General features: G+C 46.1%; 1 protein-coding gene across 28 annotated transcripts in view; it reads right to left on the bottom strand.

Moving 5' to 3' along the window:
- The window catches only part of MPPE1 (metallophosphoesterase 1), a 59,454-nt gene that overhangs the window by 10,734 nt on the left and 35,070 nt on the right, over nucleotides 1–13,650 (bottom strand). For 13 of the 28 annotated variants that reach the window (XM_054460611.2, XM_054460608.2, XM_054460600.2 and 10 more), the window contains 2 exons: nucleotides 12,018–12,088; nucleotides 2,734–3,106 (listed from right to left, as the gene is read on the bottom strand). In XM_054460611.2, the coding sequence (XP_054316586.1) occupies nucleotides 2,734–3,014 (281 nt within the window). In that variant the 5' untranslated portion in view covers nucleotides 3,015–3,106; nucleotides 12,018–12,088. Of the gene's footprint in view, nucleotides 1–2,733; nucleotides 3,107–8,077; nucleotides 8,180–11,516; nucleotides 11,733–12,017; nucleotides 12,089–13,650 lie in introns of those variants that run through there. The other 15 variants (XM_063653385.1, XM_063653390.1, XM_054460604.2 and 12 more) reach the window with 3 other exon arrangements.

The following is a 13,650-nucleotide window of genomic DNA, read 5'->3' on the forward strand; positions in this document are numbered from 1 at the left end:
GTTCAAGACCAGCCTGGCCAATATCATGAAACCCTGTCTCTACTAAAAATACAAAAAATCAGCCATGCATGGTGGCATGCGTCTGTGGTACCAGCTACTTGGGAGGCTGAGGCAGGAGAATTGCTTGAACCCAGGAGGCAGAGGTTGCAGTGAGCTGAGATCATGCCACTGCACTCACTCCAGCCTGGGTGACAGAGCGAGACTCCATCTCAAAAAAGAAGAGCCTGGGATCTGCAATCTGACAGACGATGGCTTAACATCCCAGCTCAATCCATTGAAAAGCTGTGTGGCTTTGAAAATATTGCCTATTCTGATTCCCAGTGTCTTCATTGGTAAATGGCGATTTTATTTTATTTTATTTTATTTATTTATTTTTTGAGATGGAGTTTCGCTCTTGTTGCCCAGGCTGGAGTGCAATGGCGTGATCTCGGCTCACTGCAACCTCCGCCTCTCCGTTTCAAGTGATTCTCCTGCCTCAGCCTCCCAAGTAGCTGGGATTACAGGCATGTGCCACCACACCCAGCTAATTTTGTATATTTAGTAGAGACGGGGTTTCTCCATGTTGGTCAGGCTGGTCTCGAACTCCTAACCTCTGGTGATCCACCCGCCTCAGCCTCCCAAAGTGCTGGGATTACAGGCATGAGCCACCACACCCGGCCGGTAAATGGGGATTTTAAACCCTACTTGCACAGGATAGTTACAGGGTTAAATAAGACAGCATTTGTAAAGCATGGCACAGGCACACAGCAGGTGCTCAAAAATGTCAGTGCTTGCTCAGCCCTCCCTCTCTTCAACCTAACCAAATCCAGCCTATGTCATTTTCCTAAGGAATCCAAACCTTTCCTCCTTTTTAAGGCATTTTCCTGGCTGCTCCTCCTCTACAAAAGGGAAATGCTATGTCCTGGGATATATAAATAGGGGAAAGTAGGCTGGGTGCAGTGACTCACACCTGTAATTTCAATGCTTTGGGAGGCCAAGGAGGGAGGATCACTTGAGGCCAGGAGTTCAAAAGCAGCATGGGCAACACAGCAAAACTCCATCTCTACAAAAAAGTAAAAATTAGCTGGGCATAGTGGCACAAGCCTGTTGTCCTAGCTACTTGGGAGGCTGCAGTGAGCTATGATCCTACTACTGCCCCCCAGCCTGGGCAACAGAGCTAGACCCCATTTTAATCAGTCAGTGTAATTTCTGGTCAGAGGAAGATTTTTAGATCCCAAGTGAACTGAATGGTACACATCACCCCTGAAAGGCTTTTTACCCAAGATCTCTCTCAAAATACATTTCTCTGTTTTTCTTATTTTATTTTACTTTTTTTTTAGAGACAGGCTCTTGCTCTGTCGCCCAAGCTGGACTGCAGTGCCATGATCATAGCTCACTGGAGGCTCAAACTCTGGTGCTCAAAATAGCTCAAGCGACCCTCCTGCCTCAGCCTCCTGAGTAACTAGGACTACGAGCAGGCATAAATAGCAAAAATTAGCTATTTTTGGTTTTTGTTTATTGTTTTTTTGTAGAAATGAGGTCTTGCCATGTTGCCCAGTCTGGTTTCAAATTCCTGGCCTCAAGCAGTTCTTCACCTCCACCTCCTAAAGTGCTGGGATTACAGGCGTGAAGCACTGCACCCAGCTTCTCAGTTTCTCTTGATTTAATGTTATTCACCATGGGAAGTAAAAATCTAGAAACAGCAGCAGGAAGAAGGCACAGAAGGCTACTTAGAGAGAACAGACATCAATCAGAATCAATTTGTAAGACCAAGACACTGCAGGCTCCCCACCGGCCCTTCTTGAGCTCATGCCTCCTTTGGTTAAAACTCTTAGTAAAAAGGTATAACTGCTCCTTCATTCTTCTTCTTTTTTTTTTTTTTTTTTTTTGAGATGGAATCTTGCTCTGTTGCCCAGGCTGGAGTGCAGTGGTGTAATCTCAGCTCACTGCAACCTCCGCCTCCCAGGTTTAAGCGATTCTCCTGCCTCAGCCTCCGGAGTAGCTGAGATTACAGGTGCCCACCACCATGCTCAGCTAATTTTTCTATTTTTAGTAGAGATGGAGTTGCACCATGTTGGCCAGGCTGGTCTTGAACTCCTGACCTCAGGTGATCCACCTGCCTTGGCCTCCCAAAATGCTGGGATTACAGGTGTGAGCCACTGCGCCCGGCCTAAAAATAATTTGTTTAAAAAGCATCCTGGTGAAAAAAACAATGGACCATGCAGGGGCAGGTGTGAGTTGGAAAGACAGGACCTGATCCTTCCCCAGGGTGACAGCCATAAATCTGCTCTGCTCCACTGCTGCCTAGAGGAGGCTGAAACCCAACAGGCTCAAAGTTGCACAGCAATGAAGGTGAGATGGGACTACCAACCCAAATCTGTGTCCTCCCCTGCCCAGGGGACCAGTCCCAGGCACCAGGCATTGTGTGGCATCTTGTTGTCATTGCGTGGCACATCTTGTGATGTTTCTTGTCTTAAGCCAGTTACAAACAAGGAGGCAGGGGCTCTGAAGGGCCCTAACAACTTGTCCAAAGTCACAAAGCGATGTGGCCCAGATCTGACTCCCAAATTATGGGGCCCTGTATATATCCTCAGTAAATGGTAAATTCAAGGAAAAGCCAAATGTCCCTAAATGTCCTCCTTTGAGAGGAAAATAACTAAGAGTAACCTAAAGCCATTAAGCCTTGCCTATGAGGAGAGGGCTATACCGTTTTGCCTACAGAATTTTAGAAAGATACCTGATTTTACCTCTTACCTTCTTAATTTGTCCAGCCAGTGGCCTAGGACTTCCCCAAGCAAATGGGTGTCAGCCAAAAACATGGCTTTGAGCACAGGCTCACGTGTGGCCTGTTCACCATCAGAGGCTGTGGTTTTCACTTCAGGCCAATTACACTGAAAGATCGCTAAGTAATAGATTAAAAATTCACAAAATAAAAGCACAGCAAAGACAACAGCTATGAGTTTCAACAGTAATGGACTCTTCTTCTTTAATGGATGAAAATTCTGTCTTCCAAACTCCAATTCGATCATCGCCATTTCTCAAGCAACAACAAATCCATCAAGGGTTCACCACGAGAAAACTGCAGAGCCCTGGGGAGGGTGATGGCATTCAGGTCTTAGCTGGGCACCTACACGGAAAAGGAAAAGAATTCCGTTATGTTCCCTAATAATACAGGTATCATGACCTCCCTCTATTGAGAACTAATGAATTACATAATCCTATCTACATTTCCAAATTAATTGTCTTATACTTTTACAATAATAATATGCCAGATTACTAATAAGGAAAACAACTGACCTCTCCGACTCCTTCAAGCTCTCCACACCTCCATATGCCAGAATAAAGCTATTAGAATGCTTTTCTCACCAAGGTGATAAAGTTTCGTTAATATTCTAGAAATCGTCAAATGGGAATCCATGAGAATGATGTGTGTCAAGGTAGGAGTCATAATGGGAAAATTCAGTATTATTTAAGTGTAATTTGACTCCCAGGGTTCCCCACCACCCCTCCTTGACCTTAAAAATCAACAGGTCACAAGCCCCCTGTAATGTGTTGCTTTTGGTGTTAATTCATCACTTTTCTATTCTGCTTTTCCACAAAATAATTGAATATTCATGGACAATGTGCTTCAAAGATCCAAGGAATTCATTCCACATTGGACCCAGAGGCCAGGATCTCACAGTGAAACCACCTTTGCAAAATTATAACAGTAACAGAAATCTGACATAGTTGACTCCATCTTGTTTCTGACTGCCAAGCTGTCCTTGGTCATTCCTGGATATAGGCCAAGCTAACTTTGGGAGGAATTTGGTTTATAGGTTTTTGTTTGTTTGTTTTGTTTTGTTTTTGAAATGGGGTCTCCCTCTGTCACCCAGGCTGGAGTGCAGTGGTGTGATCTGGGCTCACTGCAACCTCCGCCTCCTGGGTTCAAGTGATTCTCATGCCTCAGCCACCCAAGTAGCTGGGATTGCAGGCACCCATCACCATGTCCAGCTAATTTTTGTATATTTTTTTAGTAGAGACGGTTTTTCGCCACGTTGGCCAGGCTGGTCTCAAACTCCTGACCTCAAATGAACCACCTGCCTCAGCCTCCCAAAGTGCTGGGATTACAGGCGTGAGCCACTTTGCCAGGCCAGTTTATAGTTTAACTTTGAAGCAAGGATGATGATAATAGTCTCCTCCCTGTTCTGAGGCTGAAACCACCTTTGCAAACTAATGAAAGGTTTCGAGATTAGGATTAGGGGAGGGGCTTGAATTCTGCTGAATGTAGTTTCTATAATCCCTTATTGCTCAGGAGTCATGAGGCCAGAGGTAACAAAGATTTGTGACTTCCCTCAATTTCTCCTATAGATAACATCACTATTGTAGATCCTAAGATTGGTCTTTTGACATATTTTTCAGACTTTCGGGCAACTGATTTCCCCTACCTGAGTGACCCTGCTGGGACCCATATTTCATGGGTCAGCTGATCCTATGACCCCACCCAGAAGTGGACTCAGCACACAAGGACCGTTTTCCACATCCCTGTGATTTCATTCCCAACCAATCAACAACTCCTGTTCCCCAGCTCCCTGCCCACAAAATTGTCCATAAAAACCCTAACCTCTGAGATTCAGAGAGACTGATTTGAGTAATAATTCCATCTCTCAGTGGCCAGCCTTACGTTAATTAATTAAACTTTTTTTTTTTTTGAGACAGAGTCTCACTCTGTCACCCAGGCTGGAGTGCAATGGCACAATGTCAGCTCACTGCAACCTCTGCCTCCCAGGTTCAAGTGATTCTCATGCCTCAGCCTCCCAAGTAGGTGGGATTACAGGTGTGTGCCACCACACCCATCTAATTTTGTTTTTTTGTATTTTTAGTAGAGATGGGGTGTTGCCATGCTGCCCAGGCTAGTCTTAACTCCTGAGCTCAAGTGATTCACCAGCCTCAGCCTCCCAAAGTGCTAGGATTACAGGCATGAGCCACCGTGCCCAGCCCAAACTACTTATTTACTGCAGTACCATAGTCTCAGTGAATGGTTTTGTCTGTGCAGTGACAGGAAGAACCTGTGGGTGATTGCAACAAGAGCCACCATCCGTGACTATGAATATTGAGTACTGCAACCAGATTATATGTTTTCACAGAAATGGGTTTCCCCCTGCAAATGTGCCTTAAAGCTCTGGATGGCCTTCTTTTATAAGATATTTATGTATAGTGGCTTCTGTAAGGGAACCTTCAAAATTTTTATGGATTCATCCCAAATCTTGAATGAGCTTTGCATCCTGTAAAAGAAATCATCTATTTTTGAGACCTCTGAAGGGAAAAGTTGGTAAAAGGCTGCCCTGAGATAGGCTATAGATGGTAGCATTCTACTTCCAGGTTCTTCAGCTGCGCTCAAGATGAGCATCTGAGAAGGGTGGTGACCTTCCCAGGGAGGGTATAGGGAGCTCAGATGTCAGAGAAGCCCCTGAAGTCTTACGGGGTGGTAGCTTTGGGAGACACTGACCAGAGACCCTAATTGAACCAATAAAAAAATAAAATCCTTTTCTAGGAAGATGATTTTCTAACATGAATCTAGGAACTTCACGTCACACATAGTCATGGAGTCAAGAACCACCTCATTTCCCCAGGGTCTAAAATCACCTCTGTGAAATGCATCCTCAGAACTCTACATTTGCATAGGGAAATTAAGAATAACCCCCATTCCTGGCTGGGCGCAGTGGCCCACCCCTGTAATCCCAGCACTTTGGGAGGCCGAGGCGGGTGGATCACCTGACGTCAGGAGTTCAAGACCAGCCTGGCCAACATGGTGAAACCCTGTCTCTACTAAAAATACAAAAATTAGGCTGGGCGCAGTGGCTCAAGCCTGTAATCCAGCACTTTGGGAGGCCAAGGCGGGCAGATCACCTGAGGTCAGGAGTTCGAGACTAGCCTGGCCAACCTGGCAAAACCCCATCTCTACTAAAAGTACAAAAATTAGCCAGGGTGATGGTGTGCACCTGTAATCCTAGGTACTCAGCAGGCTGAGGGCAAGAGAATCGCTTGAACCTGGGAGGCAGAGGTTGTAGTGGGCCAAGATCGCGCCATTGCACTGCAGCCTCGGTGACAGAGAAAGACTCCGTCTCAAAAAAAAAAAAAAAACAAAAATTAGCTGGGCGTGGTGGTGGGCGTCTGTAGTCCCATCTACACGGGAGGCTGAGGCAGAAGAATCACTTAAACCCAGGATGTGGAGGTTGCAGTGAGCTGAGATCACGCCATTGCACTCCAGACTGGGTAACAAGAGCAAAACTCCATCTCAAATAAATAAAATAAAATAACCCCCATTCCCCATAGGAGTCCCTAGCTTGTTCTCAAATAAATAAAATAAAATAACCCCCATTCCCTATAAGAGTCCCTCGCTTGTTTTACAGTGGTGTCTATAAGCAACCATTAAGACATGGAAAACCTTTAAACCTTACCTAAAGAAAAATAAGCCGGGCGCAGTGGCTCATGCCTGTAATCCCAGCACTTTGGGAGGCTAAGGTGGGCAGATCACGAGGTCAGGAGATCGAGACCATCCTGGCTAACACAGTGAAACCCCATCTCTACTAAAAAATACAAAAAATTAGCCAGGCGTGGCTGCGGACGCCTGTAGTCCTAGCTACTCGGGAGGCAGAGGCAGGAGAATGGCGTGAACCCGGGAGGCGGAGCCTGCAGTGAGCCGAGATCACGCCACCGCACTCCAGCCTGGGCGACAGAGCGAGACTCTGTCTCATTAAAAAAAAGACCAAAAAAAGTAAGAAAAAGAAAAAGAAAAAGAAATAGGTGTTAAAATGTACTTTGAGCCATTATCAAAAGTTTAAAACCTAACTGAAAAATTGGCAATACCTTCAGAAACTGATAAATGAAGAAATCTTGTCATAAGTATTCTAATGGAGCACTGGCAATGGGTATGTGGTACTATTAAGTATTCATTACTATTTCTGGCTTTTCAGAAGATGAAAGGGTAGGAAATGGTGAAATGGACTGCCCTTCCATTGGGGACTGTCATTCCTCTGTTTCATTAGAATGGCATTACTATATTAACTCTTTATTTATTTATTTATTTATTTTTATTTTTTTGAGACAGAGTTTCTCTCCCATCACCCAAGCTGGAGTGCAGTGGTGTGCTCTCGGCTCACTACAACCTCCACCTCTTGGGCTCAAGCAATCCTGCCTGAGCCTCCCGAGTAGCTGAGACTACAGACGTGCACCACCACACCCAGTTAATTTTCATATTATTAATAGAGATGGAGTTTCACCACATTGGCCAGACTGGTATCGAACTCCTGGCCTCAGGTGATCCACCCGCCTCGGCCTCCCAAAGTACTAGGATTACAGGCGTGAGCCACTGTGCCCAGCCTAAGTACTTAATTTAAAAGGGAACAGCTGGCCTGGCACAGTGGCTCACAGCCGTAATCCCAGCACTTTGGGAGGCCAAGGCAGGTGGATCACCTGAGGTCAGGAGTTCAAGACCAACCTGGCCAACATGGTGAAAACCTCATCTCTACTAAATACAAAAATTAGGCAGGCGTGGTGGTGCATGCCTGTAATCCCAGCTACTAGGGAGGCTGAGGCAGGAGAAATCACTTGAATCCAGGAGGCGGAGGTTGCAGTGAGCCGAGATCGTGCCACTGCACTCCACCCTGGGCAACAGAGTGAGACTCCATCTCAAAATAAATAAATAAAGGGGGAACGGCAAACAAATACTGGATTTTAAGTATGTCCTTTCAGACAGAGAGGTCAAAAGCAGCCTTGCATATCATCTGGAGTCAACTGCTCTTGCTGAAATTCTCCTCCAAAACCCCACAACATCTTTATCCGCTGGTCAAGCTGTACTTTATCTTCTTCACTTAGAACTTTTGTCACCTCTCCTTTCTCTAAGGCAAACCACACACGCCGCATAATCGCAGTCACCACATACCTTTATCTTCCAACTGGGGACGGTGAGTGAAAAATGTCACTAATAAAAATTAAAACAGGGAAATGGTGTAAACCAGGACTGTCCCAGACAACTCAGGATGTGCAGCCACCCTGTGCTGCCTGTGCTTACTCTGACACAGAGGAGAAGCAGCAGTGCCTGTTTGCAGTCACCCACCTCATCTGTAAGAAACTTCGGAATGGACTGCACAAGTGGCAGGAACCATGCACCAGTATGGTGAAGGGCCTGGGTTCTCTGCTGGAGAGCCTCTAAGGGATAAATAACAGGTTCCTTAACGCCAGGCAATTTCTTTTGTTTTGATTAAATCAAATATGTCAAAGGCAGCCATTCGATCTTACTATCTCATTTTTCTTTCAAAAGGCCTAGAATCTCCTAAAATCCTAAAAGCTAAACCCAAAACCATAGTTGAAACTTTCTAACCCCGTATGTTTCCTCCAGCTGTACAGAACTAGTTGAAAGGGAAGTAATGCTGACCTTCTGGGGTGGGCTGAGGAGTCTTCCAGTATGCAAACCCTTGCTGTTTGGTAGGTTTCTGGTTTCCCAAGATGAAATACCAGAATGACAACTTGATAATTGCTCTTCTACACCCCCTTCTCTTCATCAGAGTGAGGCTTGTTTGAGCAGTTATGACTAAGAGGTGCAAAAAGCATCAGTGAGTGGTGAGCAGGCTGGAGACAAGGCTGGCTGACAGCCCGAAATGGGGCTCAGGGCAGGATAGGATGCAAAACTACAGTCCTCCAGCTTCCCTGGATGAAGAGAGCAGGACAAAGGACATAGAGACAGCCTGGGGGTTTGCACTTCCAGGCAACCTGGGCTCTCCCTGCCCCAACTCCTCACTGAGCTCACTCAGCATGGCCTCTTACTCCTTGCAGATAAGCGACCTTACTGCAAACAAACCAGGTTAGAGGGGAGTTCTGGCGCTTCCCTCAAACTTCTGTGTTCTTGTTACAGATAGGCAGGCATGAGCGGGGCAGGTGAGGGCTCTTCCTACCCACCAGGAATGTCAGGTGATCACCAGGTGCCCATTCAACAGTTAACATATTGCCTCTCTAAAAACGATCATTTAGCAGCCAGCACCAGGGAGAGACAATCTCCTGAGGGTCCACAGCTGCCACATTAAAGTGTTAACTAAATGCAGATGCCAGGGAGGGGCAACTTCCTGGGCATATACATCAGGAGACAGAATGGCAGAGTATGACCTTCTGGGGGCACTCCACAGGAAAAAGAAAGCCACAGATGGGCATGCGTACAACTTCCTAAACACACTGCTCATGCTCACCTCCCAAGCATAAGGGCACTGCACATGCAGGCAGCCCACCCTAAGGGAAGAATCATGGGGAAGGGGTGCAAGACGCCAGAAGTGGGTCAGCCTATAAAGTCCTAGGATTACGGTTAAACACTGCACTTGGCTGGACGCAGTGGCTCACGCCTGTAATCCCAGCACTTTGGGAGGCCGAGGCGGGAGGATCACAAGGTTAAGAGATCGAGACCATCCTGGCTAACACAGTGAAACCCCGTCTCTACTAAAAATACAAAAAATTAGCCAGGCGTGGTGGCGGGCGCCTGCAGTCCCAGCTACTCGGGAGGCTGAAGCAGGAGAATGTCGTGAACCCGGGAGGCGGAGCTTGCAGTGAGCAGAAATTGTGCCACTGCACTCCAGCCTGGGCAACAGAGCGAGACTCCGTCTCAAAAAAACAAAAACAAAAACAAAAAACACTGCACTTGACCTTCACATTGCCCTCTTGGGTCTCTTCCAAATGTACTTTTCTTTTCTTCCTGCTCTAAAGCTTTTTAATAACTTTCACTGCTGCTCAGAAACTGGCCTCAGTCTCTTTTTCTGCCTTATGCCCCTCAGTGGAATTATTTTTTCTGAGGAGGCAAGAACTGAGGTTGCTGCAGATCTGTATGGATTTGCCACTTGTAAATCAACTACCTTCTACCCCTAACATTCTTTTTTCCAAAAGGGAATTTAAAATATCCTACACAGAGCCATTCAACCAGAGAAAGACTTGGAAGGAAAGAAGGAAGGAGGATAGTAGAAAAGGAGAGAAGAGCAGAAGGGGTTGGGGGAGGAAACAGGACAGAGAAAGAGAGAGCAAGCAAGCTGGCTGGCACTGTTACATATTTTCCTGAGAAGACCCTGATAACCACGTGAAGCAGCTGTCTGGTATAACATAATCTTTTTTTTCTTTTTTTTTTTTCAGACAAGGTCTCGCCGTGTCACCCACGCTGGAGTACAGTGGTGTGATCCCAGCTCAGTGCAACCTCCGCCTCCTAGACTCAAGCAATCCTCCCACTTCAGCCTCTGGAGCAGCTGGGATTATAGGTGGGCATGTGCCACCATGCCCCACTAATTTTTGCATTTTTTGTAGAGACAGGGTTTCACCATGTTGCTTACGCTGGTCACAAACTCCTGGGCTCAAGTGATCCACTGGCCTCAGCCTCCCAAAATACTGGGATTACAGGCATGAGCCACTGCGCCCAGCCCAACATGATCATTTTTCAAAAGATAAGAGTGGCTGTGCGGGGCATGGTGGCTCATGCCTGTAATCCCAGCACTTTTGGAGACAAAGGCAGGTGGACCGTTTGAGGCCAGCAGTTCAAGACCAGCCTAGCCAACATGGTGAAACCCCATCTCTACTAAAAATATTTAATACAAAAATTAGCCGGGTGTGGTCGAGTGAGTGTGTAACCTCAGCTACTTGGGAGGTTGAGGCACAAGAATCGCTTGAACCCAGGAGGCGGAGGTTGCAGTGAGCCGAGATCTCACCATAGCACTCCAGCCTAGGCGAGAGAGCGAGACTCTATCTCAAAAAAAAAAGAAGAAAAGAAAAAAAAAGATAACAGAACAACAACCTATTTAGAAAACTTTTGACAGCAGATCCTTAAACAGAACACCTTTTGGGCAGGTGGCTCACACCCTGTAATCCCAGCACTTTGGGAGGTGAAGGCAGGGAGATCACTTGAGGCCAGGAGTTCAAGACCACCCTGGCCAACATGGCGAAACCCCGTCTCTACTAAAAATACAAAAATTAGCCTAGTGTAGTAGTGCACACCTGTAATCTCAGCTACTTAGGAGGCTGAGGCAGGAAAATCAGTTGAACCTGGGAGGCCGAGCTTGCAATGAGCAGAGATCTGGCCACTGCACTCCAGTCTGGGCGACAGAGGGAGACTGTCTCAAAAACAAAACAAAACAAAACAAAACACCTTTTGCTCAAATCTTGGGAAATTCCTTTTCTTCCTCTACCAAAGACTCATTGAATTAGCATTCCCAAGGTTGTCTTCAATGTTATGGCCAAAACATGCCCTCTTTTCCTACCTGAAATGAAGACAGAATAACTTGTAGGGCTGATACGATGGAGGAAGAGATTCCTTCTCTCCCTAGAAATGGCACCAGCATTAGGTAATGAGGCTTCACTCCTACTGGACAGCTTGCTTCCCAAGGGTATAAATTGACTTGTTTCACTCACTTGCTGGGCCAAACCTTACCCCAGCCTCCTCATTTTCTGCCTCCCCATATTCTGACTCAGCTGAAGGAAACCTGCTGACCACCAGCACCTGGGAGCTCTGCAGCGTCTGCCCCGGGGAGCCCTACCTTTTTGTCAGGAAACAGGAAACCGTGAGGGCTCTGTGAGGAGTTAGCCCCTGCTTCCTTGGTGAGTATTTCACCTTGCCTGCTGAGAATACCACCGGCAGAGACGGCAGCTATGCTGAATTGGGAAGTAGCCAAATGGCAGCGCTGCTCTGTGACCTTGTGCCAGCCACCTACCCCTCCTGAACCTCACAACCCGCAGTGTCCACCTCAGTGCTTCTGTGAGGATAGAAAAAAAATCAGAGCTTAGTCCTCAGCCTTAAAACTCAAAATTTCTTAAATTGTTACTGTTTTCACTCCCAAGTTCAATTTATCAGTCTTATTAAGATCATCAAACGATAACCCAGCAGGAACAGTGTACAGCTTCCACAAGACAGTTCAGGCCGGCCTAGGATGGAAAGGCAGAGATGCACCTCTCTGGTACCTCCAGACATATCCATAAAATATGGAAGCTAGATTATATATTACCTATAATTTTCCAGGAAAATCACTAAGTCACCTCACCTTTTAAAGACAGAGAGATTGGTACGAGGCTCTAAGTTGGCATCTGCTCCCCAAAATCAGAATTCATTTATCTGAAATGAAACCAAAAATATGCGTTTTGTCAGTGAGTGAGCTTTCATTTAGTTAACTATTAACAGGAAACCTGACCAACTTTGAAAGTAAAAAAGAAGCTGAGAAGCTAAAGAAACATGACATTGGGTTAGTGGCCAAGAATACCTATCTTGAATTATAATATAAAATACCTGTATTTATATATAAATTATATAAAACATTTCTGCCCAACATGTATGAATAATCACTGCAAGCCATAATTGGGAGCCAAATATTTTATCTTTAGGCCAAGCGCGGTGGCTCATGCCTGTAATCCCAGCACTTTGGGAGGCCAAGGCGGGCGGATCACCTGAGGTCGGGAGTTCAAGACCAGCCTGACCAACATGGAGAAACCCCGTCTCTACTAAAAATACAAAATTAGCCAGGGTGGTGGCGCATGCCTGTAATCCCAGCTACTCCTGAGGCCGAGGCAGGAGAATCGCTTGAACGCGGGAGGCGGAGGTTGTGGTGAGCCGAGATCGCGCCATTGCACTCCAGCCTGGGCAACAAGAGCGAAACTCCGTCTCAAAAAAAAAAAAAAATTTTATCTTTGAACTTTTCAATTTGTATTTATTTATTTATTTATTTATTTAATTTTTATTTTTTTGAGATAGGGTCTCACTTCACAGCCCAATGTAAATCAAAAATGAAATCCTAAGGCCCCTCAACCATCTGCATGGACCCCACCAAGGGCATTCCAGAGTTAACCTTGTTTTAGGTTGTTTTAAGCAAAACTTGTTTAGGCCATGATGGGAAGTGGGGGTGGAACTGGACACATTTTGTCCTCCTCCCTTTTGGAATTCAGGAAAAGCAGACCAGCATTTAACATGCTGGACACTTAACTTACCTGGAGGCTTCATCTGCATTATAAAACTTCAGTCTCCACAGCCTCTTATTGTAACCCAGACATTCCTTTCCATTGATAATAAATCTTTCAACCAAATGCCAATCAGAAAATGTTCAATCTACCTATAACCCGGAATCCCCCGACCCACCCACCTCCTCAGTTGTCATACCTTTATGGACCGAACCAATGTACATCTTAATCTTACATGTATTTGACTGATGACTCACGGCTCCCCTAAAATGTATAAAACCACACTGGGCCCCGACCACCTTGGGTACATGTTCTCAGGGTCTCCAAATGGCTGTGTCACCAGCCATGGTCACTCATATTTGGCTCAGAATAAATCCCTTCAAATATTTTACAGAGTTTGACTTTTTGTCAACCGCAGGCTGCGTCACAGCTCGCTGCAGCCCCAAACTCCTACGCCCAAGCGATTCTTTCCCCCACAACTTCTCGAGTAGCAGGGACTTCAGGTGCGTGCCACTACACCTGGCTTTTTTTTTTTTTTTTGGTACTTTTGTAGTTATGGTGGGGGCGGGGGTCTTGCTATGTTGCCCAGGCTGGTCTCGCACTTCTAGGATCAAATCATCCTCCCCCTTCAGCCTCCCAGAGTGCTGGAATTACAGGCCTGAGCCACCGCACCCAGCCTATCTTTTAATTTTTAACTTCAAAGTTATCGTTAAAAATCTAATCCCC

The sequence above is a fragment of the Pongo pygmaeus genome, chromosome 17 (genome assembly GCF_028885625.2).
Source record: "Pongo pygmaeus isolate AG05252 chromosome 17, NHGRI_mPonPyg2-v2.0_pri, whole genome shotgun sequence".
Classification (NCBI taxonomy): domain Eukaryota; kingdom Metazoa; phylum Chordata; class Mammalia; order Primates; family Hominidae; genus Pongo; species Pongo pygmaeus.